This window comes from Oncorhynchus clarkii, chromosome 1 (assembly GCF_045791955.1).
Source record: "Oncorhynchus clarkii lewisi isolate Uvic-CL-2024 chromosome 1, UVic_Ocla_1.0, whole genome shotgun sequence".
Lineage (NCBI taxonomy): Eukaryota > Metazoa > Chordata > Actinopteri > Salmoniformes > Salmonidae > Oncorhynchus > Oncorhynchus clarkii.
This window is the reverse complement of record NC_092147.1, coordinates 75,462,791-75,485,288: the sequence shown is the minus strand read 5'-3', so window position 1 is coordinate 75,485,288 and position 22,498 is coordinate 75,462,791. Positions and strand designations below refer to the sequence as shown.

General features: G+C 44.0%; 1 protein-coding gene across 11 annotated transcripts in view; it reads left to right on the top strand.

The window, feature by feature from the left end:
• Window positions 1-22,498, top strand: part of LOC139412408 (ankyrin-3-like) — a 163,860-nt gene that overhangs the window by 129,842 nt on the left and 11,520 nt on the right. For 5 of the 11 annotated variants that reach the window (XM_071159259.1, XM_071159252.1, XM_071159240.1 and 2 more), the window contains 12 exons: window positions 5,080-5,167; window positions 6,805-6,911; window positions 8,679-8,903; window positions 9,027-9,181; window positions 9,325-9,536; window positions 9,819-10,026; window positions 10,212-10,308; window positions 11,003-11,231; window positions 11,349-11,474; window positions 11,900-12,022; window positions 12,529-12,558; window positions 13,620-13,701. In XM_071159259.1, coding sequence (XP_071015360.1) covers window positions 5,080-5,167; window positions 6,805-6,911; window positions 8,679-8,903; window positions 9,027-9,181; window positions 9,325-9,536; window positions 9,819-10,026; window positions 10,212-10,308; window positions 11,003-11,231; window positions 11,349-11,474; window positions 11,900-12,022; window positions 12,529-12,558; window positions 13,620-13,701 — 1,682 coding nt within the window. Of the gene's footprint in view, window positions 1-5,064; window positions 5,168-6,804; window positions 6,912-7,678; window positions 7,712-8,678; window positions 8,904-9,026; window positions 9,182-9,324; window positions 9,537-9,818; window positions 10,027-10,211; window positions 10,309-11,002; window positions 11,232-11,348; window positions 11,475-11,899; window positions 12,023-12,528; window positions 12,559-13,619; window positions 13,702-14,633; window positions 21,795-22,498 lie in introns of all 11 variants that reach the window. The other 6 variants (XM_071159229.1, XM_071159213.1, XM_071159234.1 and 3 more) reach the window with 4 other exon arrangements.

Here is a 22,498-nt window from a genome sequence, read left to right as displayed (position 1 = left end):
CTGGAAATGTTCTGCTTTTGTATTGATTGGTTAATGTATGGTGCCGAGCAGCTGCTTTCTTTTCCCCTTACCTTTCTGTTCATGACATCGGCCTTGCATGGTTTGCTCTCGGACTGGGCCACACACTAGTCTATACACACTCACATACATTCGTAAAGTATTCAGACCCCTTCCCCTTTTCTACATTTTGTTACGTTACAGCCTTATTCTAAAATGGATTAAATACAAGTATTTAACCCCTTTGCTATGAGACTCAAAATTGAGGTCAGGTGCATCCTGTTTCCATTGATCATCCTTGAGATGTTTCTAAAAGTTGATTGGAGTCATTGGACATGATTTGGAAAGGCACACACCTTTCTATATAAGGTCCCACAGTTGACAGTGCATGTCAGAGCAAAAACCAAGCCATGAGGTCGAAGGAATTGTCCGTAGAGCGCCGAGACAGGATTGTGTCGAGGCACATATATGGGGAAGGGTACCCAAAAAATGTCTGGAGCATTGAAGGTCCCCAAGAACACAGTGGCCTCCATCATTCTTAAATGTAATAAGTTTGGAACCACCAAGACTCTTCCTAGAGCTGGCCGCCCGGCCAAACTGCACAATTGGGGGAGAAGGGCCAAGAACCTGATGGTCACTCTAACAGAGCTCCAGAGATCCTCTGTGGAGATGGGAGAACCTTCCAGAAGGACAACAATCTCTGCAACACTCCAACCAATCAGGTCTTTATTGTAGAGTGGCCAGACAGAAGCCACTCCTCAGTTAAGGCACATGAAAGCCCGCTTGGAGTTTGCAAAATGGCACCTATAGGACTCTCAGACAATGAGAAACAAGATTTTCTGGTCTGATGAAACCAAGATTGAACCCTTTGGCCTGAATGCCAAGTGTCACGTCTGAAGGAAACCTGAAACCATCCCTACGGTGAAGCATGGTGGTGGCAGCATCATGCTGTGGGGATGTTTTTCAGTGGCAGGGACTGGGAGACTAGTCAGGATCGAGGGAAAGATGAATGGAGCAAAGTACAGAGAGATCCTTGATGAAATCCTGCCCCAGAGTGCTCAGGACCTCAGACTCAGACCTTCCAACAGGACAACAACCCTAAGCACACAGCCAAGACAATGCAGGAGTGGCTTCGGGACAAGTGTCTTTATGTCCTTGAGTGGCACAGCCAGAGCCCGGACTTGAACCCAATCGAACATCTCTGGAGAGACCTGAAAGTAGCTGTGCAGTGATGCTCCCCATCCAACCTGACAGAGGTTGAGAGGATCTTGCAGAGAAGAATGGGAGAAACTCCCCAAATACAGGTGTGCCAAGCCCGTAGAGTCATACCCAAGAAGACGCAATGCTGTAATAGCTGCCAAAGGTGCTTCAACAAAGTACTGAGCAAAGGGTCTGAATACTTGTGAACATGTGATATTTCAGTTTTGTTTTTTACATTTTATAAATGTGCAAACATTTCTAAAAGCTGTTTTTGCTTTGTCATTATGGGGTATTGTGTGTTGATTGATGATGATGGGAGGGAAACATTTAATCCATTTTAGAATAAGGCTGTTACGTAACAAATTGTGCAGAAAGTCAAGGTGTCTGAATACTTTCCGAATGCAGACACACTTTCCGACACAAACACAGAAAGAAAGAAAGAAAGAAAGAAAGAAAGACTATAAGCCCAGGCTTGGAGCATACCCCATGCAAAAGCAGAGCATCAATGTCACATGAAAATAAAAAACACCTCTCTGCTTGGACGTTTTCAAAATGCTTTGCTCTTCACCACTCTTCTACTTTCCTTTTCCTTTTTTATTCTTGCACTCTCTGTTTCTCACTCTAGCCCTAGGATCAGGTAAGAGCAGAAAGCACATTTCACCAAACATATTCCCCTCCCCTGACTCATCCTCTGTGCGTTGTGACTCCATGAACCATAGTCAGTCTTTCTGGTATACTTTCTCTGAGTTTTTTGGTGACTTTATTTGGGAAAACTTTTTCGACCTCACTAATATTTTTCATCACCTTATTTTCTCATCAGTCAATATAAACCCCTCATCATTTGCAAATAAACCAAGTAATATTTAATACAAGTTATGAATAGAGTACATTAGAAAATTTATGTGACTGTTTTGTGTTATGTCTTAATAATGGCAGGTGCTTTGGTTAGAGTTGATTAACCCATCTTTTTGTATGGTGTGGTTCAAGGTGACACCCTCCCCTTTGTAATTTCTTTGAAGGTGTCACTTTATGTAACTTCCAGGGATCAATATGTTTCAGTCCATTTTCAGTCAGTACCAATCAAACAGTACTGCAGTATTGCTTACAAAGGGATTGGAGATATTATAATCCTTAAAATGACACATTCTGGTATGCAGAGATGGAAACCTCTCGGCCTTAATGGCTTATTGTCTAAAAATCCCGCATTGACTTATCTGACAGACACGTACACACACACACACTTTACCTTGGATCTATCTGATGAATGACAGAGCAATCATCCGCACAACCAACTCTTTAAACTGACACAGATAAGCAAATGTTAACTTTCTTTCCAGATCAAATAACACTGCTTCGTCTTCAAATGTAGGCTATGTGGAGAGACAGTAAGAGTGAAATAGAGATGGTGAGAGAAGGCAGAATGCATTGAGGGAAATAGGCATGGCAGTGTTTAGAATAGCAACGAGGGAAGGGGTGAGGGACAGAGGCAGATTGATCAAAGCGACTGAGAGGCATGAAATGGTACAGAATGAAGCCGGAAGGAGAAAGTAAGGGAGGAGGGAGGGAGGGAAAAGAGAGGAGACTTCTGGTAAGTGCACCCATGAAAATGTAACTGTGAAGCAACTCTGCACAAATAAAACAAAATGGAATTGAATTGGCAAGAGAAAGATTGGGGGAGAGGAGGAAAGAGATTAAGGGGTACTAAAGAGGGAGGGAGGAGAATTGTGAAGAGCAAACACAGGCATCAACACAGAGAGAGTAGGCAAAGCAGGTTTGGGATGCCAGACCATTCAGGCTGAGTGGAGTTGCTTAGAAACTTCAGCTGCAGTGCTGAATAAAGGGCTTCTCTCTGTGCTGAATAGCATGCTCACTCAAACACGCTGAGCTCTGCGTTTTTGCTCTCTCTTTCTCCACACACACACACACGCGCGCACACACACACACACAGTTCATACGCATGGGCACACAGACACACATACAGAGTGCAGTCCCACACTCGTGACTAGGTTAAACACACATTTATTCTAAAAGAACATGGCTACATTGTTTAAAGGCCCAGTGCAATCAAAAACATGTTTTCCTGTGTGTTATATATATTTCCACACTATGAGGTTGAATAAATAATTATCTGAAATTGTGGAAATTCTGATAATGCTCTTCTAGTGTAAGAGCTGTTTGTGTAGCGGCTTTCTTCGGTAGAAGTAGAGTCGGACCAAAATGCGGCGTGTAGATTGCGATCCATGTTTATTTAAACTGAAGCAACACGAATCTAAATACAAACACTACAAAACAATAAACGTAACGAAAACCGAAACAGCCTAATACTGGTGCACATACACACAGAACAAGGACACTAAGGACAATCACCCACAAAACACCCAAAGAATATGGCTGTCTAAATATGGTTCCCAATCAGAGACAACGATAAACACCTGCCTCTGAGAACCACTTCAGACAGCCATAGACTTCACTAGAACACCCCACTAAGCTACAAACCCAACACACCACATACAAAAACCCATGCCACACCCTGGCCTGACCAAATAAATGAAAATAAACACAAAATACTTCGACCAGGGCGTGACAGTTTGAAAGACCAATGAGCTTTTTGAAAGACCAAATTTCTGCCTGTTTTGGTCGGACGGAGTTTTGGCCTGCCTGGTGACATCACCAGGCGATAAATTAGTTAATAGACCAATAAGAAAGTTCCAAACCTCTCTGTCAATAACAGCTAGTTTTTCGCTCAGATTTATTTATTTTTTACACCCAGACGACTCTCAGAATTTTATTTATCCCACTCAGACCACTCCCAGACATTCCTAGCAAAATTCTTGATTGAGAAATTGCTCTTTGCTAACAAGCTATTTTTGTTACTGTTTGACCATTTTAATTAAAAACAATCACATTAAGGAACTTAATTGTTAACCAGAAAGGATTTTTAAAGGATAGTTGGATTAAAAAAAACAGCTGCGTTGGACCTTTAAAACAATCAAGTAAGAAGAGTTTGAGAAAAAGCCAAAGGGGAGCAACCAACTGCATTCAGTCAGTATGTCTGCAACACCAGGAACACATCACAGCACAGCTGAGTGCAGTAAGACAGAGAGAACCATCATCTCTGTAGCACCCAAACTAACACAGATAAATAGTACACATTTGGTGGGTGCTTATATTTGTCATATTTCAAACATGCAGGTGTGTTTTACACGTGCAGGTGTGTTTTATTACGGATGTGTGAATTGCCTGCCGATCCAAGTCTTTTGAGAATTTAAAGACACAGAACTTTGCCCATCCTAAAACAAATATTTAATTGAATGAGCTACATTACTTTAACTGAATACAAAATAGGATACTTCAAAGTAGTTTGAGATTATTTTTAGGGACCGTTACAACTAAATCTTTATTTAATAACCATAACGAATCTGGATGTTTTAGTTATTGAATTGAGTTAGTTCCAAACTCTATGTAGTGTATAGTTACCACCTTATTGTTTGTTAGTAGATCAAAAGTGATTGTTCATCCAGTGTCCTCTCTGAAACATCTAGTCAGGCTCTATTTGACCTCTTATGTCTGTGTTCGTGATAAACAGACACACCTACAACTCCTTTACCTCTTTCTCGCTGTCTCTCTGTTAAAACTGACTGACCTCACTCTCATTTCCATCTCTGAATAACTCCTACCTATCCATCTATCCCCAGCTGTGGGACTCTAATCTTGCTCTGCACTATATACCGTACGTTGTACAGTCCAATTCAGTTCCCTGGAGGTTGCATGTAGTAATGGATTTGTTTTACTTTTGCTTTTCTTTTGGTTTGGGCCTGCTGTTCATTGTCACCCGCTGTGTTGCGTGGTAACATTTAAACACCCCAGCCTCCGCTCCTTCAGTTCGGATAGGTCCAACACCCTCAACCGCAGCTCCTACGCGCGAGACAGCATGATGATAGAGGAGATCCTCGCCCCGACCAAGGACACGGTACGTACTCTTAACATTCCTTTGCCCCTTTCTTGTATCTCTTTTTCTGTGGTCTCTCTCTCGGTTTCTCTGTGTCTGTCTCTTTCACCTCTCTTCTCCTTGCTTTGTTTCTGGGTATTGCATGAAATGATTAACATTTTTATGTGAACTCTGAGATGGGGTCAATGATGGATTTGGCCTCCCCCAGGATTGTGGTAACAGTTTATTTCCAGTGCCTATTTTTGTATTTTTTGTTAATTTGGTTTATGTTGGGCACTTGTAGTGCTGAGTCCATGTAGGACATTTTCTGTAAGAGCTGTTTCAAACTTCCCTGTGGCCACTGAAGGTTTCCAGCTGCCTTGGGAAAACCAAACTGCAGTGTCCTGATTTGTCCTGTTTTGGTGATCACTGTGCAGGATCTAAAATAGGAACATTAACCTGATGTACCGTAAATAATATTTGCAACTTCACTGACATCATGTTCGACAAACAAATTCCCAGGATTCGCGACTATAGAAAGCAAAAATATGCACAACTTCCATCCCCTCTCTTGCAATGTAAGCAAAGATGTTGGGTCAAAGAGGAGCCTTGTATTGGAATGCGTGTAAAATCTTGTTTTCTCAAATAGTAAAACATTTGTTTCCTCAAACTTGGTCGTAAAAACTGATTAAAGCGACGTGTCCTGTGCTTTTTCCACGGCTTGAGGCATCATAGAACGCTCTGTCGTTTATCTGTTTCATTATGATGATCACATGTTGCATTCTTGGTGTTTTGTGATGTTTGTGGCACAATCAGATCTACTTATCAGAAATAAGGTTGCCTTTATGAAACCTTAAAAGGCCACTCTTTGCTAAAGACAATCTTGTGGTAAAAGCTACTGCAACATCTTCTCCGTGTTTGAGTTTGCCCACTGGGCACACATTGGCTGAATTGAAGTTGTTTCCATGTAATTTCAATGAAATTACGTTGAACCAACGTGGAATAGACAACGTGTGCCCAGTGGGTAGGGACTGGTAGAAAAATCTCAAGGCTCTTCAAGTCCCAATTGTGATTTCTCATCTGCTAAAAATCTCTAAAGCTTCAGAGTGTCTGTAAAGACCTGTCCTACTTGATTGACCCTCTCAATAAGGTATATGATGACATCAATAGAGGGTTACCTCGCTCTGCTCATGCTCTATGACCATCTTTCTGGTTTCAATCATGTTTGTTTGTTTGAGCTCTGAAATTCTCATTCCATTCATTGGTCCTCATCTCAGTGAGGTAAACAGTTGTTTATTTTCCTATGCGACTTCTGGTCACTGTAAATTCCCATGATTCATTTTTATACAAACAAATTATTGTTTCATTTGGACTTTTGCCACTTGTTGTGGTTAAATGGATCATCCTATTTTGCATGTTTCATTGAAGTGATGTTGAATGTTTTAGATGACAATAACGTGTTTCTGTGAGAATGTATGAGTCCTGTTAGATCACTTGTCTGTAAGGGTAAGGTGTTTTATTCTCTTATTGTGTGTTAGAAATGTAGACGGTCACAAAAGGTATCACTTCTTCTGTCTGTCTGTAGATCAGTGAGTGTCACCGTCAGGTTAGGTCGTAAACCATTAAGTCTCCTTCACAACTCACCCAGTGACCATCCTCCTGCATGTGCTTTTTCACAGCACCTGGCTGTAACCCGGGACTACGATGCAGAGTGTCTGAGGCGCTACAGCTGGACCCCAGACACAATAGATCACAGTAACACTGTGTCCAGCCCCATTCACTCAGGGTAAGAACCAGGCCTCTGCCAGCCAGTCTGACACCCAGCCACAGTTAGCTCTAGCCATGCCAGACTACAGCTAATCCAGACACAGGAGAATGTTACTCTTCATACTCCATTTCACCAGCACAAGAAAGACCCAGCTAGCATGTGTCTGCAGTGAAATACTGTTATGAGGTTTTCCTTTCTGCAGTCTGTTGTGAAATTTTCATTTGCTGAGCCACAGGGATGAATAGTAATGAACTTGCACTGTAGACTACATGATTTAGTCTTATCTGAAATGTACTTGACAGTCCAATGTCCTGCCCTGGGCTCAGTACCGATGGAAGATACCGTGTTTAGGGTTTTGTCAGGGCTCATGTACTGGGGTTGAGTGAAAAGATGACGTCTTCCTTTCTAGTTGCTTTAATTTGAATACAAGCTAGGCCAATCGCTGTTGTAAAAGTGAACTTTGGTCTTTCAAATGAACCCTGCAGTGTTTGCTTAGAATTTCATGTGAAGTACATATGATGAAGTGTATGTGCAGGAATCTGTCTTGTCCTTTTTGTTATACTGTCCTTTTTCTGTTATCTGTTATGCCATAAGCGTTTATTCATTTCTGCCCCTTCCAATGCCCTCCATTTTTCCAGTTCTCTTTGATTTCAGTCCCACCCTTTTCATCCTCTCCTTTGCCTTACATGACGAAATACGTCAGACCCTGAAAAACTAAATTGATTGTGCTGTATTACTAAATCGAGTTTTTTGCCTCCTGCACTGTTTTGGTTTTTATTTTGCAGCTTGTCCTCCCCGCTCCCTCAGTATGACTCCAGGTGATGATTGTGTCTGGTGATGTCACCGTGATGTCACCGTTTCCACCATTTCCTCTTTGCTCTCCGTGCTCGTGTCATCTGTGCGGTCTGGTCTCTCATCTGCGCTGTGTAGCTGTAGTACTAGTGATGTGTTTGGGATTTTCTCACTAAGGTGCCTCTGACATTACATATGTGGATAAAGCCCCTCGAAAATGTATGAGCAGGCCTGCCGAGTGAACACAGACGATGCCGAGCTTAGGAAAACATACAGTACTATGTAGGCAGTCAAATACTCCACTGCACTGTACATAACATTGTGTATGGTGTTAGGTTAGAGACTATTCCTGTAACAGCTCCGCCAGATCAGCCATGTACAGTATCTTTATTATAGTGCCTTTATCTTAGGTAAGGTTTTATGGCTTTATTGCACCTAAACAGCTGGCATACTATACGAGGCATTTCACTTTAGCATTCCCTTGTTTCCTCTACTAATAGCTTACTAATACCGGTGCCAGTTTCCACAATTCATGGGATGCCCAAACTCTTTATTTATTAGAATGTAACACGTCATGTATTAAACACATTCTTTCATTTGTGAATTAATTTAGTTTCTACTTGGGGTGAAACATTTGTAACGGTGTTTAATATCAGTCACTAATCACTGCTTCAGAGGGATTGATCTTGGCAGGAAGTTCCCCTTTACCCTCTATTACATCGCCTCTTAGTTCTTTACAGATTCAGTGTCTTAAAGGTTGTTCTAAGACATTGTTAAGTGTCAGAGGTGAGACCTGCCAAGTTTGAGAATTCGAAGCACCATATCCTATCTCTGTCTCTCTCTCTCTTGTATTTTATTTCTACTCTCCCTTTTCGGAGTGTTTGGGTGTAAGGTGGTCACAGCATGGGATTCGTCCGTCTCACGTGTCATTGGTTATAGCCTCTCTCTCTTTTCCCACTTCCTGGTCTAATATTTGTATTTCTGCGCCGGCAGATTCCTGGTCAGCTTCATGGTGGATGCCCGTGGGGGTTCCATGAGAGGAAGTCGAAGCAACGGCATGCGTATCATCATCCCGCCCCGGAAGTGCACGGCTCCCACCCGCATCACCTGCCGCCTGGCCAAGAGGCACAAACTGGCCTACCCCCCACCCATGGTGGAGGGAGAGGGCCTGGTCAGCCGTCTGGTGGAGGTCGGCCCCGCAGGAGCCCAGTTTCTGGGGTAGGTTTTTCCTTTCCCAAAGCCACGGAACTCTATTTCATTTTTGCTCTTTGAATGTGAAGATCCACCATTTTGGCTCTATGGGGGCTCTGAACTAGCTCTGGGTGTTCTGCTCCCTTCTAGACCTGTGATCGTGGAGATTCCTCATTTCGGCTCCATGAGGGGAAAGGAGAGGGAACTGATCGTGCTGAGGAGCGACAACGGTGACACATGGAAGGAACACCAGTACGACTGCCATCCAAGTGACATCACAGACATTCTCAACGGGATGGACGAAGGTACGTTACACACAGGTCAACATTGCTAATGTAATTGAAGACCCTCTCTGACACATCCAATCATTCCTTCGTCATTCACACATACATAACTTAATGGATATATTCCTTCATCCATCTATGTTTGTTAATGTGTTTTCCAACAGAACTGGACAGCAATGCTGAGCTGGAGAAGAAGCGTATCTGTCGAATCATCACCAGGGACTTCCCCCAGTACTTTGCGGTGGTGTCCAGGATCAAGCAGGAAAGTAACCACATGGGTCCAGAGGGCGGGACTCTGACCAGCCTGACCGTGCCCATGGTCCAGGCCTCCTTCCCACAGGGGGCGCTCACCAAAAAGATACGCGTTGGCCTGCAGGTCTGAACACCAAGTCAATCAGTTAGCTGTACTGTTTAGGAACTCCTTTAGTCTCTGTTTTGTGTTATGCTTTAAGCTTTGACCTAATTTCGCAACGTTTTGGCTAAGAGCATGGTTTTGATTCATGATGAATTGACTACTTTCATTCTATTGCAATTTCTTGACATGACATTCTTGTAAACGATAATGGCTTTTCTCAGTACTACAGGTATTATGCTAATTTAAACAAATGAGAGAACATTGATTCACTTCTTTCATCCCTCGTTTCCCCCTTCCCTTCAGGCTCAGCCCGTCCCAGATGACATGGTGAGGAATCTCCTCGGCAACAGGGCCACCTTCAGCCCTATCGTTACTGTGGAGCCCAGGAGGAGGAAGTTCCACAAGCCCATTACCATGACGATCCCTGTACCGCCCCGATCGGCAGAGGGCCACCCCAGTGGACCCAGGGGAGACTCCACCCCCTGCCTGCGCCTCCTCTGCAGCATCACAGGCAAGTCCATGTTCTGAACAACCTCTGTGGCTGAGAACATACCTCTATTCAAATTGGTTCAGACCTTCAATGATAATAAGGTTCACTCCTACTTGGAGAGAGGATGGGAGGACAGGGTTTGCAGTAGGTGGATGAAAGGTTAACCCGGGATGGGGATTTGTCTTTTCCCGTGGTTTTCCATCCAGGTGGAACATCTCCTGCCCAGTGGGAGGACATAACAGGAACCACTCCGCTGTCCTTCGTCACAGACTGTGTTTCCTTCACCACAAACGTGTCGGCCAGGTAAGGCCATGCTTTCTCACATGCTCCCAACCAGTTAACACGCCACCCAGGTATTGATTTACCTCGCTAACAAGTCTTAACCAAGTGGCCACAGTGAATTCTGGGTTACTGTAAATAAGGTCCTGTGTATTCTAACAGGATGGGAAGCATGTGGCCAGTGTGGAACCTGATATTATCAGAGAGCACTGCTTGGCTTTAGTCAGTAGATTATTTTAGTCATGTGCCTCAGCACTTTTCAATGTCAGACCAAACTGATATGATTTACACCTTAGACCTTCATTGAGAGGGTTGCTAGGCTGCAGAATGTCCCCTGATTTGATAAACATGGAGATTTGAAATATGTAGTGACTATTTTTGTGCGAGCTGGTGAAGATATTTTAGAGCATAGAATGGAGGTGAACATTTCAGCTCAGAGCAATATACTATCATCCATCTAAACATTACGTGCCATTTGATGTAGTAAGCACCAATTCTTCTTACGCCAAGAGTAAGCTATAATACGGCCTCTCTATTGAAAGTGTAGCCATCCGCTCATTGGCAAGTCTGGATTTAGGTCAGTAGTTATCAACAAAGTTTTGTGAAGCTTTTTTATGCATTATAATTATTATGGCCCTATCAACCAAGCTCTTGCCAAAAAGACACTGGTTGGCTTCAACAAATTAAGCTTTGCTCTCTGTTTCTTCCTTACCTCCAGGTTCTGGCTTGCAGACTGCCACCAGATTCCTGAGACGGTCGGTCTGGCCTCTCAGCTATACCGGGAGCTGATCTGTGTGCCGTATCTGGCCAAGTTTGTGGTGTTTGCCAAGATGAACGATCCTGTGGAGTCACGCCTCCGCTGCTTCTGCATGACGGACGACAAGGTGGACAAGACTCTGGAACAACAGGAGAACTTTGAAGAGGTGGCCAGGAGCAAAGACATTGAGGTGGGTCTCACTTGCACCAACACACTTGTCTGCACACATGCGCAAAATATGTTGACAAAGATCACAGATATATGTTTTTTCTGAATTGACATGCTCTTGTTGATAATGATTTTACAGGTCTTGGAGGGCAAGCCTATCCATGTGGATTGCTATGGCAACTTATCTCCTCTTACCAAGAGTGGGCAGCAGCTGATCTTCAACTTCTTCTCTTTCAAAGAGAACCGGCTTCCTTTCAATGTGAAGGTAGTGTCACATTTTCCTCCTCTTCTTATATGTAATAGGGTCACACTTTTCTATTATAGAGGTGTGCCAGAGTTTGATCGTCCTTCAAATCTACTGACATGTTGTAAGCTCTAATGCTCATTTCCATTTTTAGCACGTATTACTTTTTTAAGCACCAAAAAAAGAATGTCAGACTACTCTAGGGCTGTTCAATGTCAGTCCTGGAGGGCCGAAACACGTCAGGTTTTAATCCTTTCCTTCTAATCAGGGACTGATTCAGACCTGGGATTCAACACATGAGTGCAATTAACTACCAGGTAGAAACAACAAACAGAAGTGTTTTGGCCCTCCAAGACCAGAATTGAATAGCCCTGATCTACTCTATTGTATATCTTGTATAGAAATCAATGAATGTTTTTATTGGACATGTTGTTGTTGATCCTTAGGTCAGAGACATGGGCCAAGAACCATGTGGTCGACTCTCATTTTTGAAAGAGCCGAAAACCACTAAAGGTCTTCCACAGACTGCCATATGCAATTTGAATATCACACTGCCAACTCATAAGAAGGTAGGTGGATATTTGAATGATATCTTCTCCGGGCCATATCATGTCATCCTCATGTAAATGAATTGAATGACCGAGTACAGTAACAGCAGCGATACCAGAGTGGAGAGGTTGACCTCCGTTTGGTTAGAATGCCTGCTGCTTGTGTCTTTTATTGCCAATGCCAATTATATTCCCCCACAAAACACACATTCAGTCATACACAGGATATTCCTCATTTGCCTGGCTCAAATTGTGGGAGAGTAATAGACCTACATTGTGGAGGCATTTCTCTATGTGGTGTTCAAAAACTCTGAATTACATTGCTGTGCTTTTTGCTGCTTTTCTGGATCTTTGGTGGGCTGTGGACTATTTCATTCTATGGTTTTGTCCAAGCCCATATGGTTTGCTGCCCTCAGCTGCTACATTTTCATTTCCTGATGTTTATTTCCAACCACACCCATTATAAACCACCCGCTGTCATTGTGTCATCTTTCCCCTTCTCTGCAATGCATCTTGGGAACAAACAGGACATGATGGAGTCTGATCCTGATGATGAGGTAAACACATGGTTGTTCATCGCATGGACTGCTTTGAGGTTTTTCCGTTGCTTTGTTATTGTGAACGCTAGCATCAATAGTGTATATGAATGTGTGGTGATTATTGTTATTTGACTGATGATACATATAGGCTTCTGCAGCCTAATGGATCTATATCATTGCTTAGAAGTCAGGTGACTTTGTGTAATGCATGAATGACAGTTCAATTCAACAGGTTTCATTATTATTGTCCTCATCCCAAGCCAAGTGGAGCAATTTGTGTACCACACCCTGGCTTATTTTCCATATCTTTCGTTCCATATGTGTTCAGTAGGTAAGGCTAGTAGGAAACACCATCCCTGCACACTATTTTCAGAGAGCGTGACATACAGTACATGTGCTTTCGGAATGGCAGATAGAGGATAAACCGCACCGTAGTGCATAGTACTCCAGCTTAGTTGTGGTTTCAGCCATCTTCTGCCAATTCTTTGTTCACACCTATACAAAACCAATTCGTCGCATGAGGAAAACTCAACATAACCTAGTCAGCAAAAGAGGACATGAATGTTTCATGTTTTATAGCCATAGCTCAGAGTGTTTTCCTTCATTTACATTACGTCCCATGATCTCAAAAGAACATTCATCCATGACTATCGGAGTGGGTCCTCTTTAAATCATTTATTTTAGAGATCAGGTGCATTCTCAGTGTCAGCTTGTGGACATGGAGTACCAGAGTACTCCAAATCTAATAATCACATATTGCATGTGTTTCTTCAAAATTAGAGAGATAAATACACTTTAAATCGCACCACCAATGTCACACTTAATCTATCCAATCAGAGGAAAGCATGGATATTTTAGTCATCAGCCGAAGGTGACGTACAACACTGTGACCTGCAGTGCCTACTATCTCAACAACATGGACTTCAGAAAATCTAAATGCATCATCTTGATTTTATTTCAAAACCCCAAAATTGCAGAAATTCTGGCGGTAGTGTGAAAAAGGGGAAGATAACTTTTTGGCCTTTAAATCCAATCTATATTTTATGTTAAAACATCTTTTGTTGTTTTTGTTGTTGCAGACTGAAAAACCAGACCGACGTCATACCTTTGCCTCCTTAGCTTTGCGTAAGCGCTACAGCTATCTGACCGACCCTGCAGCGAGTGAGTTTAACATTTTTACTTTCATAAATCTTCAATTGATGCAAAATATCAGTCATGTTGTACAACTTCATATGCAGTGTAAGATATTGCCTTTACGATATATCCATACATCCATAGTGTAGAATTATGAGCACTTTGCATACTGTCATCATGGACGTCATGACTCATATCCATCCACGACAACACCTGCATGGTTTACTGTGTCTTATACTTTGCAGACCCTCTCCATTTTGTGACATTTATTTATTTATTTATTTATTGTCTCATCACATTTGTGGGAAAACAACTGGCATTGCAACGTCCAAATGTTAATGTATTATTTTTTAAATAGATTTTGAACCTTGTGTCAAATTAAATTATTGTCTTGTACCTTTTTCATTCTTTTGAAGAACACCTCACTCTTATGGGCTTTGCAATTGTTCTTTCATTTTGTGTGAACCAATCAATAAGTGAACCCTTGAGACAGTTATTGCACCAATAATCTACCAAAATGATTGTGGGATCATTGTTGGCATTGAAAACATATGATCATGAAGTGCACCAAGCATATAAAAGGCACTGTAGCAAAAAGGCAAACGGACAAAGCACACCGAAAGTCACACATGGTTAGAATGGTTGTTGTCTTGGTACATTTCTAATATTATCTTCTCCACTGTTAGCTATCTCAAGCATTTTGTTGCCTCATATGCTTCATCATGTGTTATCTTGTATCTTTTCTATTTGTGACAGATCATTGACCTCAAACAATCACTTTTCATCCAACCTTTGTTTAGATAGTAATTGACATTGCATAAATTCACCATTGTATTATTCTTACTGCTTTGATTAATATTGGCCTACTGACGCCAACTTTCTCTCTCTGGTTTCTCTGTTTTATTATTTCAATTATTTTTTGTTGAATTTATGTTCAATCTTTGGTTTGGTTATTCAAGAAACAACTGATCGGAGCTCGCAGAGAACACAGCCTACTGGCTACGCTTACAAACCTGTCTTTTCAACGAGATCTTATCAGGCGTGGTCGGCTGTTCCTGTCTCCGTCTCTGAGCAAGCCAAGTCTGGGTTCGGTTCCCACTCCAGTTCATCGTCCAACACGCCCAATGCCTCTCCACTGAAGTCCGTGTGGTCCATCACCTCGGCGTCCCCCATCAAGTCCAACATAGGCGGTTCACCGTCCCATTCCATCAAATCAGTCAGCGACGTAGCATCCCCCATCAGGTCGTACAGGACAATTTCATCCCCAATTAAGACTGTAGTTCAGCAGACCCAGTACCCAGTTCAGGTCACCCCCAGTCTCCTGTCATCGCCAGTCAGAAGCGTTCCAGACCCCGTTTCCATCAAGGGACTGGCAGCATTGTCTTCTAGAACCTCGCCCATCACCACTGGTGTGGGGTGTCTGCTAGAGAGGTCATCAATCGCCATGAGCCCACCTGCTTCGCCCAAATCCTCACTGAACATGTACAGTTCAACTCTGCCATTCAAGGGTGTCATGGTGGGCACTGGCACCACAGCATCGTCCTCTCCTATAAAAACTGTTCCTGGCCTCTCCTCTGTCCGGTCCAATGCAGACCCCTTAAGTCTATTTTCCTCCCTTTCCTCACCAATTAAAGCCAACACTCCTCCTAGTGCTGCAGCTCTGATCAATGGAACAGTATCCCCTACAAAGTACCGCTCCTCCTCGCCCACGTCCCTACTCTCCAGCAGCTTACAGGAGAGGATACAGGCAACCACCAATGCAGCAACGACAAGCGTAAATGCAGCCTTTGACGAGGTTGAAAAGACTTTCAATTCCTGCTCTGCCTCTGGATATGGCACTCTGAAGTCCATGTCCTCCTCCGCGTCATCATCTTACCAATCCATAAGATCCTCAGCCTCTAGTTCCCTATATGCCACTCTAAGGTCCCCACCAAACTCTACCACCACTGTCACATCTGGCACCATGACGGTCCCAGTGTATTCGGTTATAAATGTGTTGCCAGAGCCCCAATTTAAAAAGCTCCCTGAAGTGTCAACGCCAGCTGCTGCCCTCTCGTCCTCTCGAAAAACTGTGCCTGCTGAGACAAACTCAGCCCAGTCTTCCTTTGCCAGGACTCTGTCACCTATCAAATCCTCCTTATTTATGCCCCCGACTGCCCTGAAATCCACCACCTCATCCCCGCTGTCCTCCAGCCAAGAGATACTGAAGGACGTGGCAGAAATGAAAGAGGACTTGATACGGATGTCTAACATCTTGCAAACAGAACCAAGTTCAGCCTCCAAAGGTTTCCAGTCTGACTCTCCCAAAGAGGCTAAAATAGAGGACGAGGAGCCTTGCAGAATTGTAGAGAAAGTTAAACAGGACCTGGTCAAAGTTAGTGAGATACTGACCAAGGATAGCAAGATGGCTATTAAAATTAATAAAACAGATGAGGCACAGTGCTCTAAACAAGCACCAGTGGATCCCCAGCCAAGCAACTGGAGTTATCCACCAAGATATGAGACAGTGGTTCCACAAATCAAGACTAAGACTATACCAGACAGAGATTTTAATCTATTGAAGGTAGTAGACTACTTGACAAATGACATTGGCAGTGGCTCTATCTCAAAAACTGCAGATGCAAAGCATAGATCCGATGAGGTTAGAAGGGAAGGAGAGGAGAAACAAAAACGAATGCTTAAACCTGAGCACAAGCTGAAAATGCCACCCGCAAACATGCGGTCCTCTGCCTCAGAAAAGGAGCTCTGTAAACTAGCAGATGTGCTATTTGGGCCTGATGCCATGTTAGAATCTCCAGATGACATCTCACATGACCAGGACAAGAGTCCCCTCTCAGACAGTGGCTTTGAGACGAGGAGTGAAAGGACACCCTCTGCCCCACAGAGTGCGGAAGGCATGGGACCCAAGGCACTTTTCCAGGATATTCCACCAGTAATCACTGAGACAAGGACTGAGGTTGTTCGTGTTATTAGGAGTTATGAGTCTCCTGAAGATAACAAGCAACCAATGATGGAGGATACAAGGGCAGTTCGATACACTGATGCAGAACCCAAAGGTCTGAATGCATCCAATGTGGACCAAACTAAATCATTTCAGATGAAAATCAGCCCGGACGATGACTCAATGGGCAAGAGCATGCGTGTGAAGGAAGAGACCCACATCACTACTACCACACGAATGGTGTACCACAAACCCCAGAGTAAAGAGAATACATCTGAGAGGATGGAAGAATCAATGTCAGTGCATGATATCATGAAAGCTTTCCAGTCCGGCAGGGATCCCTCCAGGGAACTTGCTGGACTGTTTGAGCACAGGGCCAGCAATGATGACACATCGCAGAGGGATATAAACTTAAAGCCCAAAGTTGAAAGAATAATCGAGGTTCATATTGAAAAGGGCAACAAAACTGAACCAACTGAGGTCATCATCCGGGAAACAAAAAATGACCCAGAGAAGGAGATGTACTTCTACCAAGGGAACAGTGGCCTGTCACGACAGGGAGAGGAGGAGCCTGAAGAATCACTCCCCTGTTACCTAGAGTCTTCCAGAGTAAACACGCCCATGTCACAGGAAGACGACAGTCGTCCAAGCTCTGCACAGCTCATGGCAGATGACTCGTACAAAGCCCTGAAGCTTCTCAGCCAGCAGTCAGTGGAATATAATGATGATGAATCATCAGAACTCAGAGGAGAGTCCTACAACTTTGCAGACAAAATGCTTCTCTCTGAGAAACCAGACTCTTCTCACTCTGACACCGAGGAGTATTTGAGGGACAGGTCTAATGTTCACTCCCCAGATAGGAGTAGTTATAGTCAGGAACGGTCTAGTGGATCAAGGCAAGAATATATTTTGAGGTCATCAAACATTGACAAATCAGGTCAAATTGCCAATGTAGATGATAACTTTGACAAACTAACATTATTGCAGTATTCCTCAGAACCTGGTAGCCCAAAGCACTCTGTTTGGATGCGTGTCACTGATGACAGACAGAGTCAGAATAGAGAAAAGCTAATATATGAAGACAGAGTAGACAGAACTGTTAAGGAAGCAGAGGAAAAGCTTAGTGAAGTCTCTCAGTTTTTTCGTGATAAGACAGAGAAACTGAACGATGAGCTCTCATCCCCTGAGAAGAAGTCCCGCAGGTCAGACTTTAGGGAAACACGATCTGGGCCTAGCTCTACGCACAGCAGTCCTGAAAGATCAACCTATAAGAATGGGAGCAGTGGTGAGGAATGTAGAGAACGTTTCAGGGACAGGTTTGGCTCCAATGATAGAAAATGTGCTAGTTTACCGAGCAGCCCAGAGAGGAGAGTGCTGCTACAGTATAATGATGACAATAGAAAACCAGGTGATGGCACTTCACAGGGCAATGCAGGTGACGCCTCTAAACCATTTCAAATGTCATCCTCCAAAGTCAGCGCTGTTAGGCTAAAATTTGAACAAGAGGCTCAGAAGCAAGAAAAGGGTCCACAATGGGGACAAACATCAAATGCCCCAGTAAGAAAACTCCAGGAAAGTACACTGCCTGTGTTTCAAGTCTTTGCTGGCTCAAATATCCCCAAATCACCAGACAGTCCAGGAAGTACCAGGAAAGTTCTAGAAAGTGAGGTTAGAGGATCTAGTAGACCTAGCCCCAGTGCTAATAGGTATATATGCTCATCTCCTAAACACGACACAAACGGAAATGAACAGGAAGAAAAAAAGTCCTTCAAAACTTGGGAATGTCATGGAAATGGAAACTATAAACCCCAAGTGTCAAAACTAGCTCACACGTTAGTTCAAGATGCGCATGGCAATGACAGAAATTCACAAAGAGAACTGCAGGGCTTTAGAGATGGAATAACCAGTAAAGAAGAGACAACCAAGAAAACTATTTACACAGAGCTTGTGGTTCGAGAAAACCCAAATAGTAGTGATGTACGTACCGGTAGTCAAAAAAAAAACTCGGAATCGCAAATTCCTGTTAGAATGCCGTGTAGTTTTTCAGAGAATGATCAATCCACATCATTAAAGTTAGATACCTCTGTTAAACTGTGTGAAAGGGCAGGATCACAAATACCTACTTTAGCTAGAAATCGGTTGCATGGCAGCTCTGAAGCCAACAAATCTACAAACGACTCATCGGTAGAAAAATCCTCAGATTCTTATGATAGTAGTCAGTCAACTGTAGTATGTAATGGTATAGATAGCGACCAAGTAGAATACTTGGGAAACATAACCCCTGTAGTTGTCACTGAGGGTTTCAAAGACATCAAACCATTGCCAGTTTATGTAAACATCCAAGTGGGCAAGCAATATGAAAAAGAAACATCTGGACTGCTGGGAACGTACCAAAAAATAGTGAGTCACGAGAGCCGAACAGTACACGAGACACGGGGAGCATTTTATACTGTCAAACAAAAACAGCCCCCATCTCCTCAAGGCAGCCCAGAGGATGACACTCTAGAGCAAGTAACTTTCATGGACAGCTCTGGCAAGAGTCCTGTTACTCCTGAGACACCAAGCTCTGAGGAGGTGAGCCTTGCCTCCAGAAAGACAGATTCCGTGATTGGATATATGGCCGGCATGCCCAGTCCAATAGCAGAGGAGTCTGAGGAAGACGAAGGAAAGACCTTCATCTACAGGGAGTCTCTGCCAGAGAAAACCAAGCCTGCCTCATCAGAACCCTCCAACAGAAACCAGGAAACATTGAAACGACCCAAAGAGAAACGAGTCGCTTACATTGAGTTTCCCCCACCTCCGCCTTTAGAGGCAGAGCATTCTGACCCTGAGAAGAGGGGGTCTTGTGCCTCCTCAGAGGCTGAGACAGAGATGATGGAGGTGAACCTCCAAGAGGAGCATGATCAGCACCTCCTTGCAGAGCCCATCATCAGGGTTCAGCCTCCGTCTCCAGTTCCCCCTGGAGCAGATGACAGCAACTCTAGCGATGATGAGTCTATCTTCCATCCCATCCCCAACAAAAAGTACACCTTCAAGATGAAGGAGAAGGAGGAAGGAGAGAAGCGTCTGAAACCCAAAAAGCCTGAGAGGAACGGAAACAACCAGGAGTCAGGTACTAATGGCGTTGTTAAAGCAGAGGAGGAAGACTTGGAGCAAAATGACCAGTCAATCACAGACTGCTCCATAGCCACAACTGAGTTCTCTCATGACACAGATGCTACTGAAATAGACTCTCTCGATGGCTATGACCTTCAAGATGAGGATGATGGGTTGAGTGAACAAGACCCTAAGACATCCAGCCTGTCCAATGATGGCAAGACATGTGATCGTTCCTTTAGTCAATCAAAGCTTGAAGTCATAGAGGAGGAGAAAACACCAAGTGAGGATGGAGGGGATAATGGGAAAGCAAACTCAGATCAAAACATTGGAGATGAAAAAGACTACACTCTCGAGGGAAGACATCCAGATAGACAGGGCGATAGACAAGGCTTTGCAGATAACTTCTTTGGCTATCAACTCGAAGAGGAGTTAAACTCTACCTTCAAAACTGTTGCCACGAAAGGCTTAGACTTTGACCCCTGGTCAAGCAAAGGGGGTGAAGGAGTTTTTGATGCCAAAGCGAAAGAAGAAGATCCCAAGCCTTTCGGTTTGTCTGTGGATGACAAGTCGCAAGCCACCACTCCAGACACTACCCCTGCTAGAACCCCAACTGACGAGAGCACACCGACTAGCGAGCCTAACCCTTTCCCCTTCCACGAGGGGAAGATGTTTGAGATGACGCGCAGTGGTGCAATTGACATGAGCAAGCGGGACTTTGTTGAAGAGAGACTTCAATTTTTCCAGATTGGTGAGCATTCCTCTGATGGGAAATCAGGGGACAAGGGGAGAGGGGGTAAGAGTCCGGGGGTAGTTACCTCTCAGTCAAAAACAGGGGAGAGGGGTGAAGGGGTGAAGGTAGAGACTGCCACAGACAGCAGCACATCAGCAAAGTGCAGCCCTGCACAGACTGGCACTGGCTGTAGCGATTCTCCTTCTGGTGTCACTGTAGCCGAGACCACATCCTCATGCACCATTACGGCCTCTAAAGTTGACCCCAAATTACGCACCCCCATTAAGATGGGAATAGCCGTCTCCATTACAGTGAAAAAAGACTCTGGGGATATCAAAGAATGTAAGGCAGAGAGGTCAGAAAGTCAGATGGCAGAGTACATTAACTTGGAAAACCAGTCAGTGGAGAGTCAGTCTAGTGGATACACAGACCAAAATCTGTTAGAAAGAAGAGATTACCCTGCAGAGAACTGCAATAACAACAATAACCTTGAGTCCTCAAGCGTGCAGGCTAACTATATACAGTGTGGCAGTGTCGTATTTAATTTGCAGTCGTCTTCTGAACCCACACTTCAGAAAGCCAGTAGGATTGAAGCTTTGTTCTGTAGTGACTCTGTAGAGAGAGTAGAAGAAAGCAGTGTTCAGGCTGAACAAAGAGAAAGTGAAGCCGTCAAGGAAGCTGAGACGAAGCAGCAAAAGTCTAGGCTGCCTGTCAAAGCGCCAGGGTGGTCTTTTCGTACACAAGACACAGCAATAGGGAAGCAAAAACCCAAACAGGTTGTCAAGGCTGAGGTCAGGAGAAGAGCAGAGCCTGTCATTGTCAAAGTAGAGCCCAGGTCTAGAATCCCAATCAAAGATATTAAAAAGAGCAGCACAACCAGCTGCCCAATATCAGTGCAGGTAACAGTTCAGTCTACCAGGGAGAGAGTAACCATACAGTTACCCTCCAGGTTCCCCATTAAAAACAGATCTCAGGTTAGCTCGGCAGGTGAGACGAGTAGGGGAAACGGCAGCGAGGTTTGTAAACGCACCATTGAGTACTTTAAGGGCATTAGCGGGGAGACGCTAAAGCTGGCCGACCGCCTGTCAGATGAAGAGAAAAAGACACAGGGAGAACAGTCCGAGGAAGACAGCACCTCCAGGAGCACCTCTCTGTCGGCCCCCTCTCAGCCCTCCCACTCGTCGAGGTCTGGTAGAGGCTCGAGAGCTGAGGCCGGGACCTTGTCCGTAAGGGCTAAGGTCGACAGGGCCTCCGGCAGTGAAAGGAGCAGGAGGAGTAGGCGGACTGGTGGGAAGGAGGGCAGTCAGGTTGCGGGGCCTCGGGCGCCCCCCGTCGCGGAGATCAAGCCTAGTTTGTAAAACTTTCACACTTGTTAAAACCTTAGTTGCATGAAGTCGTTGTGATTGATTGCCTGTGGCGTGTTTATTCTCTTAAAATAGTAGCCGTCATTCTGTCATCGTCATCTATGTACTGTGTACTGTACTTGTCCTTGTCAGACTCTCCTCCTTCTCCCCCCAATCCCTTAGTTGTCAGATACCTCAGCATGCCAGAGTAGTGACTGGTGCACTGGCACAGCCAGTTTCCTGTTGACGGCTACTGAGTCTGTCTATCTGTCTGTCTGTGCAGGGTGGCTACTGAAAACAGCAGTCCTAGTTTATTCTATTTCATGTTCAAGTTGTGTCACTGAGCTAATAAGCCTTAGCAGAAACACAAAGGTTGACCGCATGTGTACTGTGTAGTCCCATTAAGAACTGTGAGTCCACTAGAGCTCCTACGAGTACATTACTCTTTTACTTTATTTTGTTTGTATAGTTCTTATGACAATTACTGCCTGCTTTGAGGATACATATTCACAAACATTCACAGAGCACATGTGTCCAAATAACACACTATAGTCGGTCATATTGTGTCTAGTCTGCCTTTTCTTTCCATTCTGGAAACCAAATCTGAAGTGTTGTCAGCCTAACCAACCCATTGAGTAATACAATTGACATTCACAGTAAACCTGTTGATTAAACATGTCTATATCAAACCCAGAGGAGAGGCTGCATAAC